A 20,339-nucleotide genomic window follows, 5' to 3' on the forward strand; every position below is an offset into this window, starting at 1 on the left:
AGCTCTCAGAGAGTCCCAGATAGGCACTGTCAAGTGTTAGAACTGTGAGGCTGTTCCAATTCAGAGGCAGCAGCTACAAATGTTATGGTCAGGAATAACTAAGCAGTGCAAACACAATGCTTAGAGGCAGACAACCCATGATCCTGTTTTGCCATCAAGGGGCCAGACTTTGCACAAGCAAGTTCTTTAGGATTTCGGGTGCTATACCTAGGTGCAGCAGTCTCCAAGTTGCACAATACAGTCAGCACCACTGCCCATACTCATTGTGTTTTGTCTGCCTCTGAGTATCCCTCCAAGGAAGCTGCAGAAGGGAGAAGGGGTAGGGAAAAGGTTTCTTTCTAGGGGTCCCAGGCTTATCACTTAGGCAGTGACTAAAGTGATTAAGAAGAGTCATCGTATTCCATGATCCAAGAGTCAGTATGTGAATTGATGGTCAGGTCTAGTGTTCCCACACTACTTTTAGCTTTCCATTCACACGTTCGTATGCTTGTGTGCACCTGAGCACACACATTCACTTGCTCACATCACATCCCTAGGGCAGAGATTGCTGAGAGCCTGCAAACAGCAATATTCAGGTACAAGCAATGAGCAGATTATAAAGGCAGTCAAGCATGACACAAGAAGAAGTGCTGGCAGTGACCGTAATAACCTGTGGAGACGGCAAACATTTAAGTATATTGAAATGAACGATAAAGTGCCAGGAGCACTTTATTTTTTAAATTACTACAATAGAGCCTGGGAGTTGGAACTCTTGTGTATTTCCTATGGACTAGGTGGAAAAAACTATATGGGGTTTCCCAGAAATGCTGTTACCTCAATGTCATGTGATGCATCAAACCAGTAATTTCTTCTTTCCATGCTTCAACTGTGCAATTATTAATAGTGTGTCTGGACAAAGAGCTTAATCTGGCCTTCCTCCCTGTCTCAGGTAGGGCAGATAAAACTGGGATGCTGTGGAAGATGGCCATTGCACTCCTTGATGGGGAAGGAGCCTCATATGCTGCTTTTGAAATTTTCTAACTCAGAAGCAGCTCCAAAATTCAAACAAGGGAAAAGTAAACTCATCAGGACCTCAGTCCTTCAGTTCTGACTGGAGCTTGGTAAAGCGAAGCACACCTGCTAAGGTTATTTTCACTAGCTTTTCACTTAAGCACAACTTGTCTAGGATCATTATTTACACAGTGGTACTATCTTATGTTTGTTTCAGTTCATTCTCTAACATGGTCCAGCCAAAGCTCTGCCAAAGCTCTCCTATGTTCTTGGAGTGAGTAACTTACACAGAGTCTTCTCTCAGCTAATGGAGTAAAACTGAAAACAGAGCCTTATGGATTCAGGATAGGCTACTTTAGAAATAGACATACAGCCTGCCTCAACCTCTGAGATTAAACATGAATCAAGTGTTTCTCACAACAACCACAAGCCCAGTTAATGTCCAAAGTTCCTAATGCTGTAGTGCTTCTTATCTCAAGATATTCACACCAGCTGAGCACCCAGGAAGCACAGGGAAAGGAAGCCCTGGGGTGAGTTACTGTGTATTCCACACAGAACAGACACCATGCTCCACAGAGTCAACCAGTCCCTCTGGCATAGGTTAGGCTCTAGCCAGAGCTGGCTGCAGACCGCACGGATACTTTCTGTCAGTTGATGACTGGATGAAAATGCTCACTTATAAGATAGGTAATGATCTACAACAGGTAGACTGAAAATTAAAGAACACAGCTGACAGAGGCCACAACAGCTCACAGGGGCAATCTGCCCCTCAGGTCTCAACAGTATTTCAGCCTCAGGTGATCATTTCAGAGGACACCAATTAGGCACTTAGGGTTGTGTTCCTCAGATACCCAAATTGAGAAAAATTACAGGTATGCAAGTAACTCATGGTCAGCATGAAACATGCTCTCAATCACCTGCCACTAGGAGAAAACTTATTTTTTCCTGCAGTGGTAAATCTGAGGGACAAGTCTGAATCTCCACTGTACAGCTAATATAACACACTAAAAGATCCATGTGTACATCTATCACTGTCTGCCCTAAGCACGCAATGAAGAGGTCATTATGCAGAAGCATCATGGATTAGCTCTAACCTCATCTCACTGACTGTCTCTTCCCACAGTAACCATCTGTGTAGAGTTTACCAATAAAGTAATATTGAGGAGATAATAATTATCAATCAACTGTGCATGATCACCTACTCAATACTATTTTCATGTCTCCATAGTGTGGATGATATATGCTAGAATGCTTTTTGGAGCTCTACCAACATCTTTGGATCTTTAAAATAGGGGACACAAATAGGTAAGTTTCTGTATGCTTTGCTTTAAGATGCAACTTATTCAAACAATTGTACTTATCTACAGATATCCAGTGTTTCCTATTATTTACCTTATATTCAGGGACTCTTCTGTTATCCCCTTCGACTTCAAAGCAGGCTGGAAAGTGCAAAATCTATAGGAGATATATGAAAGATCACATTATATTTATGTAAATGGTTATTAGGATACATTACATATGTATATAACTAATATCATGTCCTCAACAACAACTTTCTTCCTGAAGGATGCCACAGAATTTCACTGAGACTCTAACCTAGAATAAAGCTGTAAGACAACACAGCATACATCTAGTATGAAGGAGTTACCTGTGGGCTTGATAAAAGCAGTTTCTTTCCCAAACAGGACTTTGAATTTATATATAGGGCTATGGACTTATGATCAGGTGATTTAAGGGGCTATTAAAGCCAGAGAATAAGAACCCACTCAGACATTTATTTAGGAAAAATGGCAGAAAGGAATACCAACCCACATCTCAGCCATTCCTCTTTATATTCACTGTGGGTTTTATGATGTCAGACAAACTATACCCTTGGAATACGTAGGGTTTGTGACCTTCAGCTGAAGATCAAAACCTTATGTTGAACTGCCTTTGAAAGATTCCCCCAAGAGATACTTGTCAGAGCTCAAAGACAGCAAAGATAGACTAAAAAAAGCAGCTGGCCCTGTGATTTTAAGTAGTCACACTATGCAGCCAGCTTGGAAAGGAAGATTAAATAAATCTGCATTGACTTTTTTATGCAATACTCCTATAGGAACTGTTCAGAGATTTCAGGAGCGAAAGGAATTGCTGTGATTGTTTAGAAATTAATGGTACCAATCCTCAGTTCAGGCTGACACATTTACCACAGGAGAAATACTGGTATTGAAGTGTTTGTCCTGTGTAAAGGCCAGTGAATGTAATCCTGATATGATGGTTAGAACTACAGTAGAAAAAAACATGCAAGAAAATAAAGTGCAAATTAATCACTTCATAGTTCAAGTTCCATTTAACAAGACAAGCATATAGGGAGAAATCTTTTTTAAATAAAAATGCCATTGCTAAAAGTTAACGTTAACTCCACACCAAAGATAGTGTCAGAGAGGCAAAAATATTTTATTCCTGAAGAATCTAATGACACTTTGTGTGTTGGAAAAAGCAGGAAGAAATCTTCTTTTGCCCAGTACTGTGAGGTGAGGTGGAGGTGGCTCTCATCTCAGTGGGAGGAAGGAGCACAGCTACAATTGCAGTTTCCTGGGATGCAGGGACACACACCACACCACTGGGTGCTAGAAAAGTCCTACACACGCATTAGATCCCTTGATAAATCAGTGGCTGTTTAATGCTCCAATGAATTCACAGGTCAGCAAAAGGAAAATTTCATAGCTTAAGTGTAACCCATTAAAGCCCAAGGAGCTGAAATTGAAAATAAAGCTGCTGCGGCAACACAACACAGACACTTTAGGCCAGGATAAATAAGGGTGGTAGACCAGGAGCATCACTTGGGTATTCCCATGTTATTATGAGATAGTCATTACCTTTTAAATATCTTATTTCGGTCGCTGTCGTGGAAGACAAGAAATCTGGAGTAACCATTTTTGAAGAATATTTCCAAGGCAATTTCCTGGAAAGGAGATTTACAGTGTGAAGAGCTGCAGAGCAAAGCCTAGTGCTGTAAAAAGGTCCACTATGGCCTGTCCAATTCTTCAGGGCTTTAAAAAAAGGGACCTTGACTTCGTACCAAGTGTGAAGAAGTAAAGCAAAATATATCTACTATTCTATATTTCTCTAACTGTAGGAACGGTCCTACTGGGTGACTAGGAGTTCGAATGCTTCTTTGAAACAAAACCAAACTCCAGATATTGGTGCCATCACTCACCTTTTCCTGCTGCTTCTGAAATATTTTTATTTTGAAATCTTGGTGTGATTAATAAGACAACAGTTGCATTAATTTCCAATTAGGTGTTAAAGATAACACAAAGAGGGGATTCTAAGTAAGAGTTTCTTATAGAAAGTAACCACACTACTTTCTAAATTAATAGAGAGCTAAACAGAACTGCCCAAATTTCTCCTGAAAAGAAGAAGCAGCAAAGAAGGAAGGGGAGTTTATGGCATTTCTCACTGAAGCTTTGAAGAATTAAAATTGAAAGAAAATTTCACTCTCTTTCCCCCCTGCAATGTCTCCACACATTGCTATGTTGGACATTTGAATGTAATCCTATTATTTACTCAGTGAGTGGTCCTTTCCCCCCCTCATATCATTCAAGTAAAACTATAAATAACATGCAGTGCCTGCAAACCCAGACATGAGTTTCAGTCCAAATGTGGCAGGTGCAATACAAACCTAGAGAAACACCACAGTGGCAACTGCCTCATACATGATTCACAAATAAAGTATAAAGGTAATACGAGAGCAGCTATGACAATAAACAGCTTGCAGCATTTGCTCTGAAGCTCAGCTTTCCAAACCAAGTCTGCTCAAGTGTTGCAGTTACAAAATTAGGCCATGTGGTTTCACAGTGCTTTGCTCTGGGCTGGGCTGTGTGCATGAAAAGGAGGAGATCAGCTCTGAGGGACAGTAGCTGCCTAAACAGCTGATCCACCTGTCCTGCAGGGAAAGCATAAGGAGTCAGGTTTCCTCTTTTTCCACAATATTTTTTCAAACAAGATTGTGACATAGAGTCCTAGTACAAGCCTGATACAGATACCTGAGTTTTCAGTTTATTGAAACAAATAAAAAACAAAACCCTCGTACAAAAAAACCCCAAACAAAACAAAACCAAAAAACAACCAAACAAAAAAAAACCCTAAAAAAACAAACAAAAAAACCACCACCAAACTAAAAGCCAAAACCAAACCAAACAATCAAAAAAACCCACAAACAAAACAAACAAACAAACAAACAAAAAACTACCACAAACCTCCTTGAACCAACAAGCCCAGCCTTTGCCACAGACCCATTCAAAGACTGTTTCTACTCATCTCCACTTTTCATTTTGGGTCAAATCAAACATTTCTATTTTGCATGTTTTAATAAATTCATGCATACACAGATGTGAATATGTGAGTAGTCAGCAAGCTTCCACTGGCAACTTTATGCTATTCACGAAACAGAAGAGATGACAGTTCTGTTGCTCAGGCTGATCACCAGTGATGTAAGAAAATAAGCTTCTCACAGTTACTCAGAACATGACTTAACATTCCTATACATCCTGGGCGAGTGACCTAACCACTGAAATATGCTATATCCTAAAGCAAGTCTCACCTACTAAAATTGTCCATTTTACATACATAATTAAATGAAATAAAACAAGGCTGACTCATGGATGAGTCATGACCATACTACGTGAATAAGACAATTATCAGCTCCATTTTCTCTAGCTTCTGAATTTTCCAAATGATTTCTTAATTCTCTGCTGAATCTCAACCTTCCAAAAATGAATTAAAAATAACAAGTAACTAGTTACGGCTGCTTCAAAACTCCACATTTTTGACAAATCTGTGAATTACTCTTTAGACTATACCAAAACCCTCTAAACAAGTACAGGCTCTGCTGCTGCAAGAAGCTCTAGCTACAATTCTTCTGTGATTCTCATCACAGGCTCACCTAAACCAGACAAAACTAAAAGGATACCAGGCCACTGGTGATGAGTACCTCCTGGGTATTGCACTAACAGCACAAAGGATTTGAATCCTTTGTTCTGGCTTATGGTTTTTTTATTGAACCTCATGTACAACTTGGAATTTATTCTAAGAGGCCCAGGATGAGTGTGTTACACATACCCATAATCCACTGATGTCATAACTACTGAAGTGTGTGGGAGATGGGCATTACTGAAAGTCATCCACTTACGGGGAGCTTCCATCAAACACAGGAAATTGACTTCAAGTCTAATTTTCAAAAATATTGAGATAAAGTGTGAACAACACTGTTAGTCTAACAACTAATAAGCCAACCACTCCAGTGAGGGTGCTTAAACACTCTGGTGAATATAAAAAGGAGTTTGTATTACCAAAGGCTAATGGAAGCAATGATGGGAGCAAAAGGATTTTGGGATCTAAGCAAAGAAATCTCTGCAGTCTTAGTGAAAATTGAGCTAGTAGTTTTCAGTCATGTGTCATTAGTGCTGTTGCAGCTTTCCCTCAAATGACCAAGCATGTCAGTTCCTACCTGCAGAAGAAACCGCATCAGATGAATCTCTTTTATATCATGATATGAATAACGGGAACACATCTGGTCTCCCACAGCATGATCTTTATGACATAAGTTGAAAATAAATGGATCACTGATGCTGGAAGAGAAAAAATATATATAAAAAAATCCAAAAAATTAATTTGAAACAAAACACACCTGAGGAGCCCTCATGAACATCCAGGTCCTCCCTAAAGGAGAATACAAATATAAAGAGATAGCAAGATCAACAGGGGCATACATGAACTGAAAACAAAGCTAAATACTAAAGGTTCCCCAAATAAAGAGCCTGTGGAGGCTAAGGGCAGGTTTGGAGTTATTTTAGTGCAGGCAAATAGGCAATGTTTTGCACACACTGAAGTATGAGAATCAGAGAGGGAAGGAGCTGGGTGGGAGAACTTGAAAGCCTGGGTCGAGGGCAAGTGTCATATGGACACACAGCTACTGTAAACAGCAATTACTTGGAACTAATAATCAAGCAATTAATTCATTATTATTTTAGTTGTGTATATGTCCTGGAATTGCTATCTACAGCCTAGCCCACAGAAAATCCCATAGAAAAGCAACCTAAGCTTCTATCAGACCCAGTCCAATCAATCCTTAAGTCACCTGATCAGATTGACTGATATTGGACTTACTAAGATTTGGATGCAGAGCAGACAGTCAAGGAGTAAAATCACTGCGTTACTCTCTGTCCCACTGGGCTTTGCACATGAACACAAAGTATGCACAAAGAGCTTAGTCTAACAGACTCATTTTCAGTATTGATCGCTTTCAATAAATCATGAGCCAAAGAGTGTGCCAAATATTAATTACGATCCTCTCTTGGAGAAACAAACAAAAAACTTATGAGACAGTGAAGTTAAAGGCCGTTGTACTGACTGTTCCATATGAATAAAAGATGTGAGCCACTCGGAAAGAAACATTAACAACACTTAAAATAACTGAAAACCAGCAATGTATGTGTGACACTGTCCACCATCTCCATCTGCTGAAGATGGGAGTTCTCACTGCACCTCCAAAGCCTGTGCACAAGCATCTACATTAGTTATGTTAAACAATTCTTTGAACAAATAGAAAGGATGGTAAACTTCTTGCTGTGCTATTATGCTCACTGAAATCCCCTCAAAGTCTGTGCAAATTCAAGGTATCCATGTGCCAATACTGAAGTTAACCAAGCAGATCTCTGGAAGGAAAGGATGACTCACCTGGACAAGCAGTGACGAGTACAGTAGACTTCTTCTAGAGGAGACAACACAAAGCACTCGCAGATGTAGAAGTGCTCTTTGCCAAAGAGCAACACTCCTTCCAATGCTGTATGGCCCTGCACAACTGCCACAGAGCACTTGAATGTGACCTGGTATGGATGCAAGCAGAATGAAGCCAGGAGTTGGTAACACAGGAGACAGAGACAGCAGGGAGCTAGACCCAATGATGCAGAAGAACATATGTTTGTACCAAAACAGCTGCCATATTGATTGGCAGGTCCATAGGGATGAGGCCACAAAATCACCATACGACTGGCAGTGCCTGCTTCTATGGTACTAGTGGGAGGGTCTGATGCACTTTCCCACAGTTTCCCTGTTCCTTACCCATCTCTCTGTAGTTATAGTTATCAACATCACTACAGAACATGAAGAACTTGCAAATGTTGCAGGAGTTAGCACTGCAAAACTTTGTAAGAGGGCATTACTACACAGGCAGGGAGTTGAAGTACTGAGGAAAGAAGTGACTAACACAGCATCATACAGAATAACAGTGACATATGATAAGTATATATGTATTTCGAATAGAGAGAAAAGGCAAACATTTTCATTTAGATCCCAGTGAAAAAATCCTGCAAACATGCAGGGAGAATGAACAAGGAAACAATCTAGTTCTCTGGGTATCTATCTCACCAAGGCCAGCTGAATAAGTATGAATTGAAATCCTCAGTAACGTAAAACTCCTTGAATTGGCACATTTCCTTCTTGTACTATACAGAAGGCCAATCAAAATATATGAATATATCATTTTAGTGGTCTTAAAGATTTAGATAAACATTCTGGAATACTTTAAAAAACCTCCCTTTGCATCTCACTTTCTTGCATTTACTCCTGAGTAAATTAACTTGGCCCTTAAAATAGAGGAATTTCTAAAACACAATTTAGAAGCACTGGGAATTTTTCAACCAAGTAGTTCTTCTGTCATGTATGCCAGTTCATGAAATTGACCGATTTTGATAAAGAAAGCCTTTTTTCTGGAACAGTTTTTATGGCTGAGAGATGGTGCAAAAAATAAACAGAACAATACAGGGACCAGAAAAGTCCAACCATCTGGAAAATTGTGTGGGCTGTAGGAAATTTAAAAGTTATGACTTTAAATAAAGCAGTAATTCATTCCAAAGAATTTCCCTTACATTTAGAGGTATGAAGTTCCTTATTTTTCTTGTCTGTTGATACAATATTCTACATATACTCAGCTCCAAAAGCACAGTCCACTGGTTATCACAGTCAACTGTGAGGATCAAGGTCAACTCACTGTTGTGCCCAGTTTCAACCAGTACTTTCAGCCAGTGTCTCCTACATTCCCAGGGCGGGAAGGAGAAGCTAATCATCAGTCTGTTAGCCCAGTCTGAAGCACCTTCTATTTGCAAAAACCCTTCAAACATTCATTCTACAACAAAACACTAATGTTTCCAAAATCTTAAAACGCTAATACTACCTTCCATACTAAGAAAACTACTCACTGCTGAGCTCCCCCTGTAAATTAACACAATCCTGAACTGCATAAAATCCAGAAATGAGTATAAAATTTTGCAAGCTGAGTCCATCTGAAAATGCAAGGACCAGAGGGCTGCATATGGAGGAGTTAGAGAGGAAGAAGTTTCTTGGTTCAGAAATCTAGTGCAATGTTCTTAAGAGAACAAATTAACAAGTATGAGAAATATGACGAAGTCAGTTTGTCTCTTAAGATCTCAATGATCTTATCTCTACCAAACTTTGTAAGAAAAAGGGTGCTGCATTATTTTTTGTGCATGCCCAGAAATGGCATTGGTTTTACTAGATTATGTGAAGTCTACATGATGATATGTAGAGTAAGTATGGCTCTCCTTTGCTCTCTGCCTTTGTTCCTAACCTCACTATTTCTGCAAACAAATCTACAGCCTTCCTTGCCTCCATCCCAAAATACACATAAGCTAGCTCAGGTCAGCTGAAACAGACCTGCACTGATACACAAATTTTCAGTCTTTGATGCCAGCACAACATAAATAGTAAATATATAAATAAATGAAATAAAATCTTGTTTCTACATTTAAATATTTTTACTGCAAAGCAATTATTTTACCAACAAAATGGAGTGGTTCATTGTGAAATCACTTAGTGGGCACAGAAGATTATTTTCTTCATTCTAGGTTTAAAAAAAATAGTCCTGGAAGATTTCTGTGGATAATTTTTGATGAAAATCCCTTCAATTTTTTTCCCCATGAATAATTTCTAAGAGGAAGGTAGAATTTTTCCATCACCTCTCATGCAGATCCCACGGGAATGCCTGTCTCTGTGGGGATATGCCAACCACAGAACTCTGAGCTGGAGTGCCTGCCATTATGTGTTTAGAGACATATGCTTGCACTGAGAATACTGGGGAATTCTGCTCACATTAGCAAACCGCAGGGTTTTCTGAAGTAATTAAATAGCAGAAAGATAACTTCTTCCCAAAAGGAAGGTAACTGAATATTGAAACATCAGGCAGTTGTATAAAATAGCTACATGGACACAAAGTTGAAATCCAGGCTTCTAAGAAATCCCCTTCATCAGACCCAGAGATCATGTGTGTGGGTTTAGGAGGGACATGGATTGTGAAGGAGGCCTGCTCATGATCACTAATATGGTCTGGCAAAAATAATAACTTTGTTATTCCACCAAAGGCAGGACCAGGGTACATTAGCAGACCTTGAGAGAGGAGAGAACATGAACCTCTCTTTCTCAAACCTTAAACTCTAAGCCCCAGTACATTCTGTCTCCTGTACTATCCAACCAGTAACAGTCATTTGTATCCATTTCTTCAGTTTGACATTATTTCTTCAAATTTATATTATTATTAAATAGATCTGCACTATTAGAAATACTTGAGCTGAGTAAATTTTTTTCATTTTGGGGAACATGACTCATTTTATTGCAGGTGAGTAAGAAAGATCTGACAGAGTTCTACTAGAGAATCTCCATCAGAACAGTCCTGTACCTACAAGTCTTGTACCTTCAGTCTTGCATTGAAACACCAAGCAGCTTGAAATTATCATAAATTAGATAAAAACTTCCATTTTCTGTCAAAATGGATCACAATCCAGTTCACAAGCTACTAGAATCATTAATCAATGAAGCAAACATGACATAAAATAATTGAATAATTACCTTCTAAGGTATTGCCCAAAGCCCTGCATCTCTTGATTGCTCTGTTCATTCAGATGTACAGGAGAATTAAAGCTAAAGGCATAGATTTTTCTCTTATTTTTCAGAAGACCTGTTTCTAAGTGTTCTAGTTGCATTTAAGCCAACAGCCATAAAAGCATATTCTGCTCTGGAGTTCAAGAGCCAGATTTCTAAAAGAATTACAAATGCAAACAGTCTTTATACAGTTTCCAAAAACACAATAGGGGTTAACCATCTATTCCTATAGGCTCTACTCGTGTTAGCATGGTCCCTCCCAGGAAAAACACAGGAATGCAAGGAAATTAAAGTCACAAAACCACGTGTCTGGAACACACCCACACAATCTCTTGAGTATAACATTCTTATTGAATAAGTACAAAAGAATGGCTACTCCAAGTCAGTTCAGAGGTCCACCTAAACAATTCTCCTGTATCTTCTAACAGAGCCTTATGGAAAGAGTATAAGAAATGTGCTTGGCATGGACTGATTCTTGATCTTCGTATGCCTTCTAAGCAATCAGTGGCTTAGGGACTTACTGAATCCCCTTCCTCCTGCTCATTGTCATATCTCATGTTTACCTATAAACACTCACAGCTTGCTCTAATCACTTGCTCAGCAAAAGCTACAAAAACTTTGCATGATACACATAAAAACAATGCATTTAGGTAGCACTGTATCAGGAATCACAGAGATGAAACCTGTGCTTATGTACTCTTTCTGCCCTTTCTGTTTTTTATAAAGAGGAATCACAGGGTGCATCAGCTACAAAGGTCCTATCAGTAAAGTAGGGTAAATGTTATTTAGGGCCACAGAGTTTAAAATTACTAAGAGTACATGAAATCAAATACGTTGCTTTCACAATTTTTGCTAGGGAAACAGATATGTGTTGCCATGGTAAGAGAGAGCAATACAGGTCCACATCTCTATGCCACTGACAAGACCTTTCCTGCAATGATTGTTAGGTTGCTTGTTGCTGAAGTCTCATCTTACTTTGAAACCGTCACACACGCGCCTCATTAATCACAACTTAAGAATACATGACAGGTTGCCTCATTCCCTCCAGCTGCTCAGTGGAGCAATTTCCAAAAGAAACTAAATCAACTTGGCCTAGTCTTTAGTGGTAGGGGCTGTAGGCTCGCATTTAGTCACATCAGAACTGTTACAAACAGTGGATCCAACTTCTTCTGCTCAGACTTGAGTGAAACCACTGCTATCTCTAGAAGGCAAGCCTTGCGGTCACACCTTTGCTTTAGAAGACCCAGGGCACATTCCTTTTTTGCATGTAATCACCACTCACCCTCCCTCCCTCCCTCCACTGCAGCAAAACCCACTTCTTTTGTATGCACTTCTCAGGGTTTTAACAACTTCTCAAATGCTGCAAGGAAAGAATATCACACATTTGGGGAAAAGGGAGGGTGGCAGAAGAAAGTTCTTTTCTTGTAGATGGTTGTGGGCACTGGGGCTGCTCTTTGTCCTTGCTTTCTGTGATGAAAGCTGCCATCTGTCCCAACCCATCACCAGTCTAAAAAGCTGGCATCTCTTAGCTGATGATGGCATCTGGAAGACAGTTCTAATAGGATTGTGCTCATACCTCTTGTACACCCAGACATCTCTGTCTCACTCCAGGCTCCTCTCAAACAGAAAATGCTGCCAAAAACTAACATGAGCCCTTAAATTTCATCATAGGGTCAGTTCATTCAAGTTCATGCCCTTCCCATTGCCTCAAGAATAATCACAGCAAAGTCTGCCTGCTCCTTGACCTGATGCATCATTCTATGGAAAAAAACTGTTAGGGAATCAGCTGTGTCTGCTGGAGGGCCCTGGTGCTTGTCAGGTGCTCTGCAGAGATCCAGAGAGCAGCTACAGCCTTAAAATTGAAAGATGTTTTTCATCAAGGTGAACATTAAAAAAAAAAAAAAAAACAAACCCAGAAGCAGATATAAAGGTAGAATGCTAGGAGGTATCCATGGAACACCAAATAGTATTTTGAAGATATCCAGAAGATCAAAGATCTGGTTAAAGATATTCTGATGGGGGGTTTTTGTGACATTCACAGCATGTAGCTGTAAAGTTGTTCATTGAGCTGAGGTAGGGCTGGAGGAGCATGGGCTGGGGAAGGAGCTCCCAGCAGCCTTTCCACTGCTGCAGAAACCCAGGTAGAGCAAGTCAGACAAGTAATGATCGGCAACACTTAGTCATTCTTCAGACACTCCCATCTGAACACAGAGCTTCACACTGAAAATGCTTATTACTGCTTAGCACCCCTTCCTGCAGTGGGGTAGCCATTACTATGTCTGGGCCTGCAACAGCAAAGGAAGAGGAGAAGCTGAGGCACAGAAAAGGGAAATGCCAAGAACTTGGCCACCCAGTCCTCTGCTTTGACCACAATAGCTGCTCCCTGTTCACACTGCACATCAGCACACATAAGGTTTTACTGCTGCATCCGCACAATGGGATGAAGTGTAACAGTGCTCCCACGCAAACAGGCCCTTCTTGAGGTTTTGTTTCACTTTCTACAGTTTCCTGAGGAGGCGAACTGGAGAGGGAGGTGCTGCTCTCTTCTCTTTTGTACCCAGTGATGGGATGCATGGGAATGGTTTAAAGCTGTACCAGGGTAGGTTTAGGCTGCACAAGGAAGCATTTCTTTACGAAGAGGGTGGTCAAACACTGGAACAGGATTCCTTGAGAGGTAGTTTCTGCCCCAACCCAGTGTTCAAGAGGTGTTTGGACAACACTCCTATAACATGCTTTAGCTTTTGGCCAGCCTGAAGTGGTCAAGCAGATGGACTTAATGATCATTGTAAGTCCCTTTCAACTGAAATATTCTATTCATAGCTGTGAGGTGTGTACAATCTCCCTAAAAACACAGTGGATGCAGAGCTGCTGCACCATTCTGCCAGTCCTAGATGCTGCACTTTACAGCTGTTCCCTCTTTCCATTGAGCCTGTCCTTTAATCAACATCTCTCTCCACACCATGGATCCCAATCCCTCTAATTTAGGCTAGTCCCTTCTATCACTGTTCTTGTTATCCCCTGTGCTCTCTCCAGCCCCTCCTCAAAGCAAAGGCATTCTGCCCAGATTTCTGCTAGGCTGTGCCCGCTTGTTAACTTCAGATTCATTTCCCCAGCTGCTTGGATTTCTTATAGTCTCAAATGACTTCCATGCACACAAACATTTATCTTTCTCCAAAATTCAGAATTTCTACACCAAAACCATTCCCTGAGCTTTCCAACACTTTCTTCACTTATTACACAGTAAACACACATTACCAGTTTGGCAGGACTACCTTAGGATTGTAAAGATAAGGGAGGCAATCTTACAGTTGGTGCTCAGATTGCAGATACAGGAATCCAATCTCCTTGTCTCTGCTGGGAAGGTAGGGTCATTTTAAAAGTTGGTGCTTTGCCTTTTAGTAGGCAAGTTGATAGATTAGGTCAGAACAGGTTCCTATTTGCATTTCTCTTGCAAAATTCTACTGCAGCACATGTGTAACATCATCCATATCTCTTCCCATGACTACGCCGCACATAGTCTCAGTATACCTGTACACACTAAAACCTCAGTGGAGCCTCAGCAAAATGTATAATCAAGCGACCAGAGTGTGACAGTTCAGTAACTTCTGAGAGAACAACTCTGACAGCAACACCCTTAAATCTGCACCTACAGTCTGATATGTTCACCTAGTGAATTACACACATTAACTTGAGTGCAGGAAAAAACCTCCACCTTGTACTTTGGGCATATATACATAGATACTGTAACTACAGCACCAGTTCCAAACATTCATCAGTGAAGTGACTCAATTCCCAGCTTTGCGTTCAAAGTCACATTTGTCCCAAGCACACCAAGAGCAGTTCTTTTGCCCAGCTTTCATAGGTGGTCCCTGCTGAGGCCATCTGTAAGGGTGATGAAGCAATAAAGCATCTCAACTACCAGCCCACCATCCTCCTTTAATCTGCAAAACTGTCCTGACCCTCCATCCTGTCTGCATTTCTCTGTGGGTAGTTTATTGCATTAAAAAAAAAGCCAACAAAAAAGAGACATATCTAAAGGCCTATCTAAAGGCTTAACTTTGCATGGTCTGGGTGCTGTTCAAACATACAGAACTTGACTGCTCCCTCATATCTCCACTCTCAGGGACTAACCACTCAGCAGCTTCCTTTAGCCTGTACTTAAACTATATCCATTTGCTTTTTTCTTTATAGTCATGCTCTCTTGCATTCCAAGTGGCAAACTTATCTTGTTTAAATACTTGAGATTATTTTCACAGGAATGCCTATAAATATTTTCTATTCCATTTTTCAAGTAAGATAAAAGACTAGATGATATTAGCATAGCAATACCCCACCTGCACTCATATTCTCCTGATTTAACTTGCTGAGGAAAAGAATCTGAACTAAAAGGCAACGTCAATATCATTTGATCTGCTGCTTCTGCAAAAAGAAATCTCACATATCTGAATATATACAAAAGTATCTGTTTAATGGTAATGCAAAAAAATAGCACTGGGTGACATTATAAAACAATGACCACTTTCCAGACATGAGCTATCCCTGTGTTCCAGAAATCCATCCCATATCTGCCAAAGCATCACAATGACTTTTCTGTGCAGTGCAGGAGGTAAGATGGCTCCAGTTGCCTGCTTTAAGTGCAAACAGCTCAGGAGGCAGCCATTGACAAGGCAGGACAGCGGTGCACTAAGTGAGCACAGGACAGCTAATGTCACCCCCCGCTGCTTTTGTTAATACTTCTGTCAGCTCAGCAACGCCGCGACTGCTGCTGGAAAAAAACATGCCTGGCATTTCTGATGGCTTCCTGCGGAGTTACATGGAGAAGAGACAGACAGCCTGAAGGCTCAAAATGAGATCAGGGCATGGAAAACATGCCTCGCATTTTCATGCCTGTCTCCTTCTGCTGGGGAGAGGCATGGGGGGGAAGGGACAAAAGGAGGAGGGGAAGGTAAATGAATTATGTTACATAAACAGACTGCACCAACAGCCCTGATAGCATGAGGAAGTCATCATGTTAGAGAGCATGAATGCTCTGGCACTGGCCACTGGCAAAGCATCAAGAAAATTTGGTGATGGTATTGAGAAATAAAACAGCTATTTCTATATCTATGTACAACTATCACAGCACTGTGATGACTGGGTTTAAATACTGAAAGTCTGACCCTTGGCTTCCACCATGGGATGCTAACTCTTGGGCCAGTGGGGGAATGATATCACTGAAAAAAACAGGTACACTGCAAAGGAGAGGGAATGAGGTCATGTCTACTCCTCATGACAAAATCTCCCCAGTCTTGTGGAAAATGGCTCTGTGCAGTGCATATCCAGCATCAAAGATTTGATGTCATCATGGTGGGGACTCACCATGCTCAGGATGCTAGCTTTTGAGCAAAGAGGTTAAATTGACAACATCAAAGTTACCACCTTCCTAAGAGTCACTCCCATTTACTCCACAACTCATGTCTTTCCCCAGTGTTCCTGAACCTGCCTCTTCCTTATGTTGGGAAGAAACCTAAGAGAAGGGCATCCAGTCCAGTGCAGGAACAAAGAGGGAACAGCAATGTTTTGACAAGATGACACATGATGGAAGTACCAGAGAGGAAGCAGGGAAACTCTTTATGGCCTTAGAGACAAGAATCTGTCCAGTACTCATAGGGAGACAGGAAAAAAAGTAGGATATGTACAGGGAGGAAGAAAATGTTTTCTGGTATTCATCAGGAAGCGATGTGAACTGAACTATCAACCTATACAAAATTGGCACACTGTTCCAGAGATAGTAAATACACTTAATCAAGGCACTGCTCTGAGCATGAGTAAAGGTGGGGGAGCAGGACAGGAATTCTCAGGGTCTCATAATTTGCCATGTCTTAGGCAAATTCAGACAATACCGTCCCACAAGAGAGTATCTTGGCTGCTATGCCCAAATTTTTTTCTGTTACTTCAAAGAGTTAATGTTTATTGCTCTTCAAGAAAAGTCTACATAGGAGTTCATACAGAGGCTGGAAAACTGTAATTGCTGTAAGGAAACAGATAGTGATGATATGTACTGTAGCCTGAATCCACCTGAACCCCAAACTGAAAGGAAGAGATAGGCCTCCCCATGCAATTCAGCCTCTAAAATGCCATCTCCCCAGAGAAAATTTTCTAGTTCATCTTTCATACCTTTTCACTCTCTGCAAACTCCTGCAATATAATTTGTCTCTCCACACACAGTTCCAAGAAGTCTTCTGAATGGAAACTTTCATGCAGAGCAGGGAAGAATGTTAGCTGGTTACAATCCAATCCCTTCTTATCCATCTCCCTTTCTTCTCCATTTAACGTCAGGTCACCTACATCAGTATAAAAGAGATTGCAGTTTTAGTGGCAGCTGGATGACACCAGAAGCATTTGCAATTTAGACTTTCACCCAATCTATTCTACTTTGGGAAATACCATTATTTATCTACAAAAAACAGACAAGAGAGAAGTAAAATCTGTGACTGCTGAAGAAGGATGTTTAGTTCAGGGAACTAAAGACAGATACATGCAGTCAGTCATAATTCAGACTAAATTCCTATAATCATAGAAGATTAGGGAATTAGGAAAAATTTAAAATGGTAGTCTTCTGGGAACACACACTGAGCAAGCTCTTAAAAAAACCCAAGGAGAGACAATCCACTTACATCTTGTGTCCCAAGTTTTGCATATTCATGGAGTCCATACAGTTAGGAAAGGCATGATGAGCCTTCTTATTGAGGCAGACTGTAACCCCTTTCATGCAGAAACTCCTTGGTTGGAGTCTGTAACTATGACCTCCACTCTCACTTGTTTTCTAGGCCCTATCACACTGAAAAGTGTACAGCAGTACTGCATGTTTCCAACAGTGTACATTAGAATCTTGACTTGGAGCAGCTGTACAGGTGGCTGAAATCCACAGCCATAGACTGACATTTCCAAACTACAGTTCTTTCTCAATTACCTTTTTCTGCCCTTTCTGAAAAACTTTTGACTTCTGTACCATATTTCACTCCCCTCACCGCCCCTCTGCTTTTTATGTCTATGTAACAGAAAATCTGGCCTTGAAAAATTAAAAATGTTGAGAAAATGATAAGATTTTGAAAAATCTGGTTCTATTTTGAACAGTTTGGCATGTTAACATTCTTGTTGATTTCCTTCCACTCTTCATTATTTTGTACACATTTTTGGAAAGTTACAATTCCTATTACCACTTCTCTGTGCCATCTATAACCTGGTTTAAAATACTGTTTCAGAGGTAGAACTGTAGTGTCTGCTAAAAGCAGGGGAAAAGGCTGCACTTTTCCTTCTGATTTTAAGCAACTGGGAGCTTTCCAGGTGCCCAGGAGTGCCCAAAGCTTTCATTTCAAGATAGCTTTTTTGCTTTAGATCTTTCAGATGGCAAAATGAGAGCAGCAAATTCTGAAGACAGTTTATATATCACCTATAACAATTGCATCAGCTTTTTCCCAGAAGTTACAGTGACTTTTTAGCCCAGAGCACTGACACTAAGTTTTTTTCACTATATTAAATTCTGACCTAGAACTCCATACACTTGTTCCAATTATCTTTGACTGTTTGGGTTCACCCTCTTCATGATATAATTTAGCCCTAAAAGATTACCTGGATTTACTTCAGCAGGGGAGGTTGTTTCATTTCTGTTTGCTAGGAGAACCTGGAAAGAGACTAGGTATGACCAGAGGAGAATATGCAGACAGGTGAACATAACTCAAAACCGTTTTGCAGAGAAAAACACAGATTAGAACTACGTTGTAAATAAATGTCTTTGAAATTCAAATAAACTCGGAAAGGAACCCAAAGGAACAAATGTCAACAATTAAGCAAAAGGACTATTGTCTCTTCAAAGAAGATCCTGCGTGAGGACAGTTATAGGATAAAAATCATACCACCCACTCTACAGGAAACTGCGAGAATCCAAGCTTTACATAAAAGCTGCAAATGTCCTAGATATGGGAACCTCATTCTGAAATGCTTCAGCTTCTGCTTGACAGTATTGGCACTTGGAGATTAGAAAGACAAACAATAGTACATACCTCACATATACAGTTCAATGTTTAGTTTAAACTACTCTAATTCCCCTTTTGATCATTCACCAGTTCTAGCAGCCCTGATAAGCACAAGACTAACAGGACAGTGCAGCCTTCTAATTGGACTTTGTTGCATACATTGGGAAGCACTACATCCTTGAGATACTACAAGCAGAAAAATATGGACAGGCTATACTGTCCTCAGTCTGGGGAGATTGTATACAAGAAAAGAGGGAAAATCATTCTGTTGCTATTAAACACATTGCAGCCTCTCTTGCCTCTCTTATCTTCTTAAAACCAGATCCCTTCAGTGGGTTCTCTACGCATGGCACAGCATATTGATGAGTCAGGTGATAAGAACCAGAAGGAAAGAGATGCACATATTTGTCAAAGGTTGGACTCCATGATCTTGGAGGTCTTTTCCAACCTTAATGATTTTGTGATTATATAAAGTCACCAGCCCAGAAATTGTGCACCTCTTGCAAAAGCTTTCTACCTCACTCTTCATTCTCATCATTGCTGCTCGAGGGTTCACATTTTGAATCCTCCTCCTCATTCGTGAAGGCCCCTCATAACAATCCAGAATCCATCGTGGCTCCAAGGATCGTGATGCATCTCTCCACGGGCCCCTTCTGTAGAAAAGTTGCTCCTCAAGTATCATCCAGTCCTTGGCTGCTTTGCTGTAACCACACTGCTGCATCTGTGGGACAGAACCACTTTGTGCCATGTTTTGAACACTTCCCTCCCCTCAACCAGCAGTGGCACCACCCCAGTGATTCACAGGGATGTGCCCAACCTACCAGATGGGATAAATGCAGAAGGAACACTGCAGTTCTGGCAAACACAAGCCCAACTGCCCACTGGAAGTGTGCTGCAGGAGATTTTGCTAGTCAAACCAGTGACAGTTGGACTAGAAGATACGGTGACAAATATAAGCATGTCACAAACTTGCAAATGGCTGCTTTCATTACATTTCCAACTCAAACACAGTGAGTCAGAAGAACTGCATCACAGAGGTTTTATTCACTTCATTTTTTTTCTGGCAAGTGTGTCTATCAAATGGCAACAACCATGCTTGCTGAAAACACAGTCTGAATGTCTCAGTCAGAAGTAACTGTGCTCCCTCCCAGCTAGGCATAAAATTAATTATTTCTACTTAGCAGGTGTGTTCAGGGAGTTGGGGGGCACTAAAATATCAATTTAAAGGAGAGAAGAGGTGAGATTTTCAAAGAAGGAAAAGCTTGTTGGTCTCTGATGGCCAATCCTGAAACAGAAACACACCTGTGACATTTTACTGTCTGTAAGCTCGAGATCTCTTTGAAAAGTTTTACTGGCTGCTAAGATAAAAAAAAAAAAAGTCATTGACCTCACTTTCAT

The 20,339-nt window shown here is 40.6% G+C and overlaps 1 protein-coding gene across 2 annotated transcripts in view; it reads right to left on the minus strand.

Annotated features, from left to right (window-relative positions):
• WDFY4 (WDFY family member 4) overlaps nucleotides 1–20,339 on the minus strand; it is a 128,825-nt gene that overhangs the window by 38,623 nt on the left and 69,863 nt on the right. For both annotated transcript variants that reach the window (XM_032695324.1, XM_032695325.1), the window contains exons 41-47: nucleotides 19,459–19,662; nucleotides 18,538–18,589; nucleotides 17,083–17,249; nucleotides 7,711–7,859; nucleotides 6,482–6,602; nucleotides 3,849–3,934; nucleotides 2,383–2,445 (exon numbers count right to left, since the gene is read on the minus strand). In XM_032695324.1, the coding sequence (XP_032551215.1) occupies nucleotides 2,383–2,445; nucleotides 3,849–3,934; nucleotides 6,482–6,602; nucleotides 7,711–7,859; nucleotides 17,083–17,249; nucleotides 18,538–18,589; nucleotides 19,459–19,662 (842 nt within the window). The remainder of the gene's footprint in view (nucleotides 1–2,382; nucleotides 2,446–3,848; nucleotides 3,935–6,481; nucleotides 6,603–7,710; nucleotides 7,860–17,082; nucleotides 17,250–18,537; nucleotides 18,590–19,458; nucleotides 19,663–20,339) is intronic.

The sequence above is a fragment of the Chiroxiphia lanceolata genome, chromosome 8, assembly GCF_009829145.1.
Source record: "Chiroxiphia lanceolata isolate bChiLan1 chromosome 8, bChiLan1.pri, whole genome shotgun sequence".
Taxonomy (NCBI): Eukaryota; Metazoa; Chordata; class Aves; order Passeriformes; family Pipridae; genus Chiroxiphia; species Chiroxiphia lanceolata.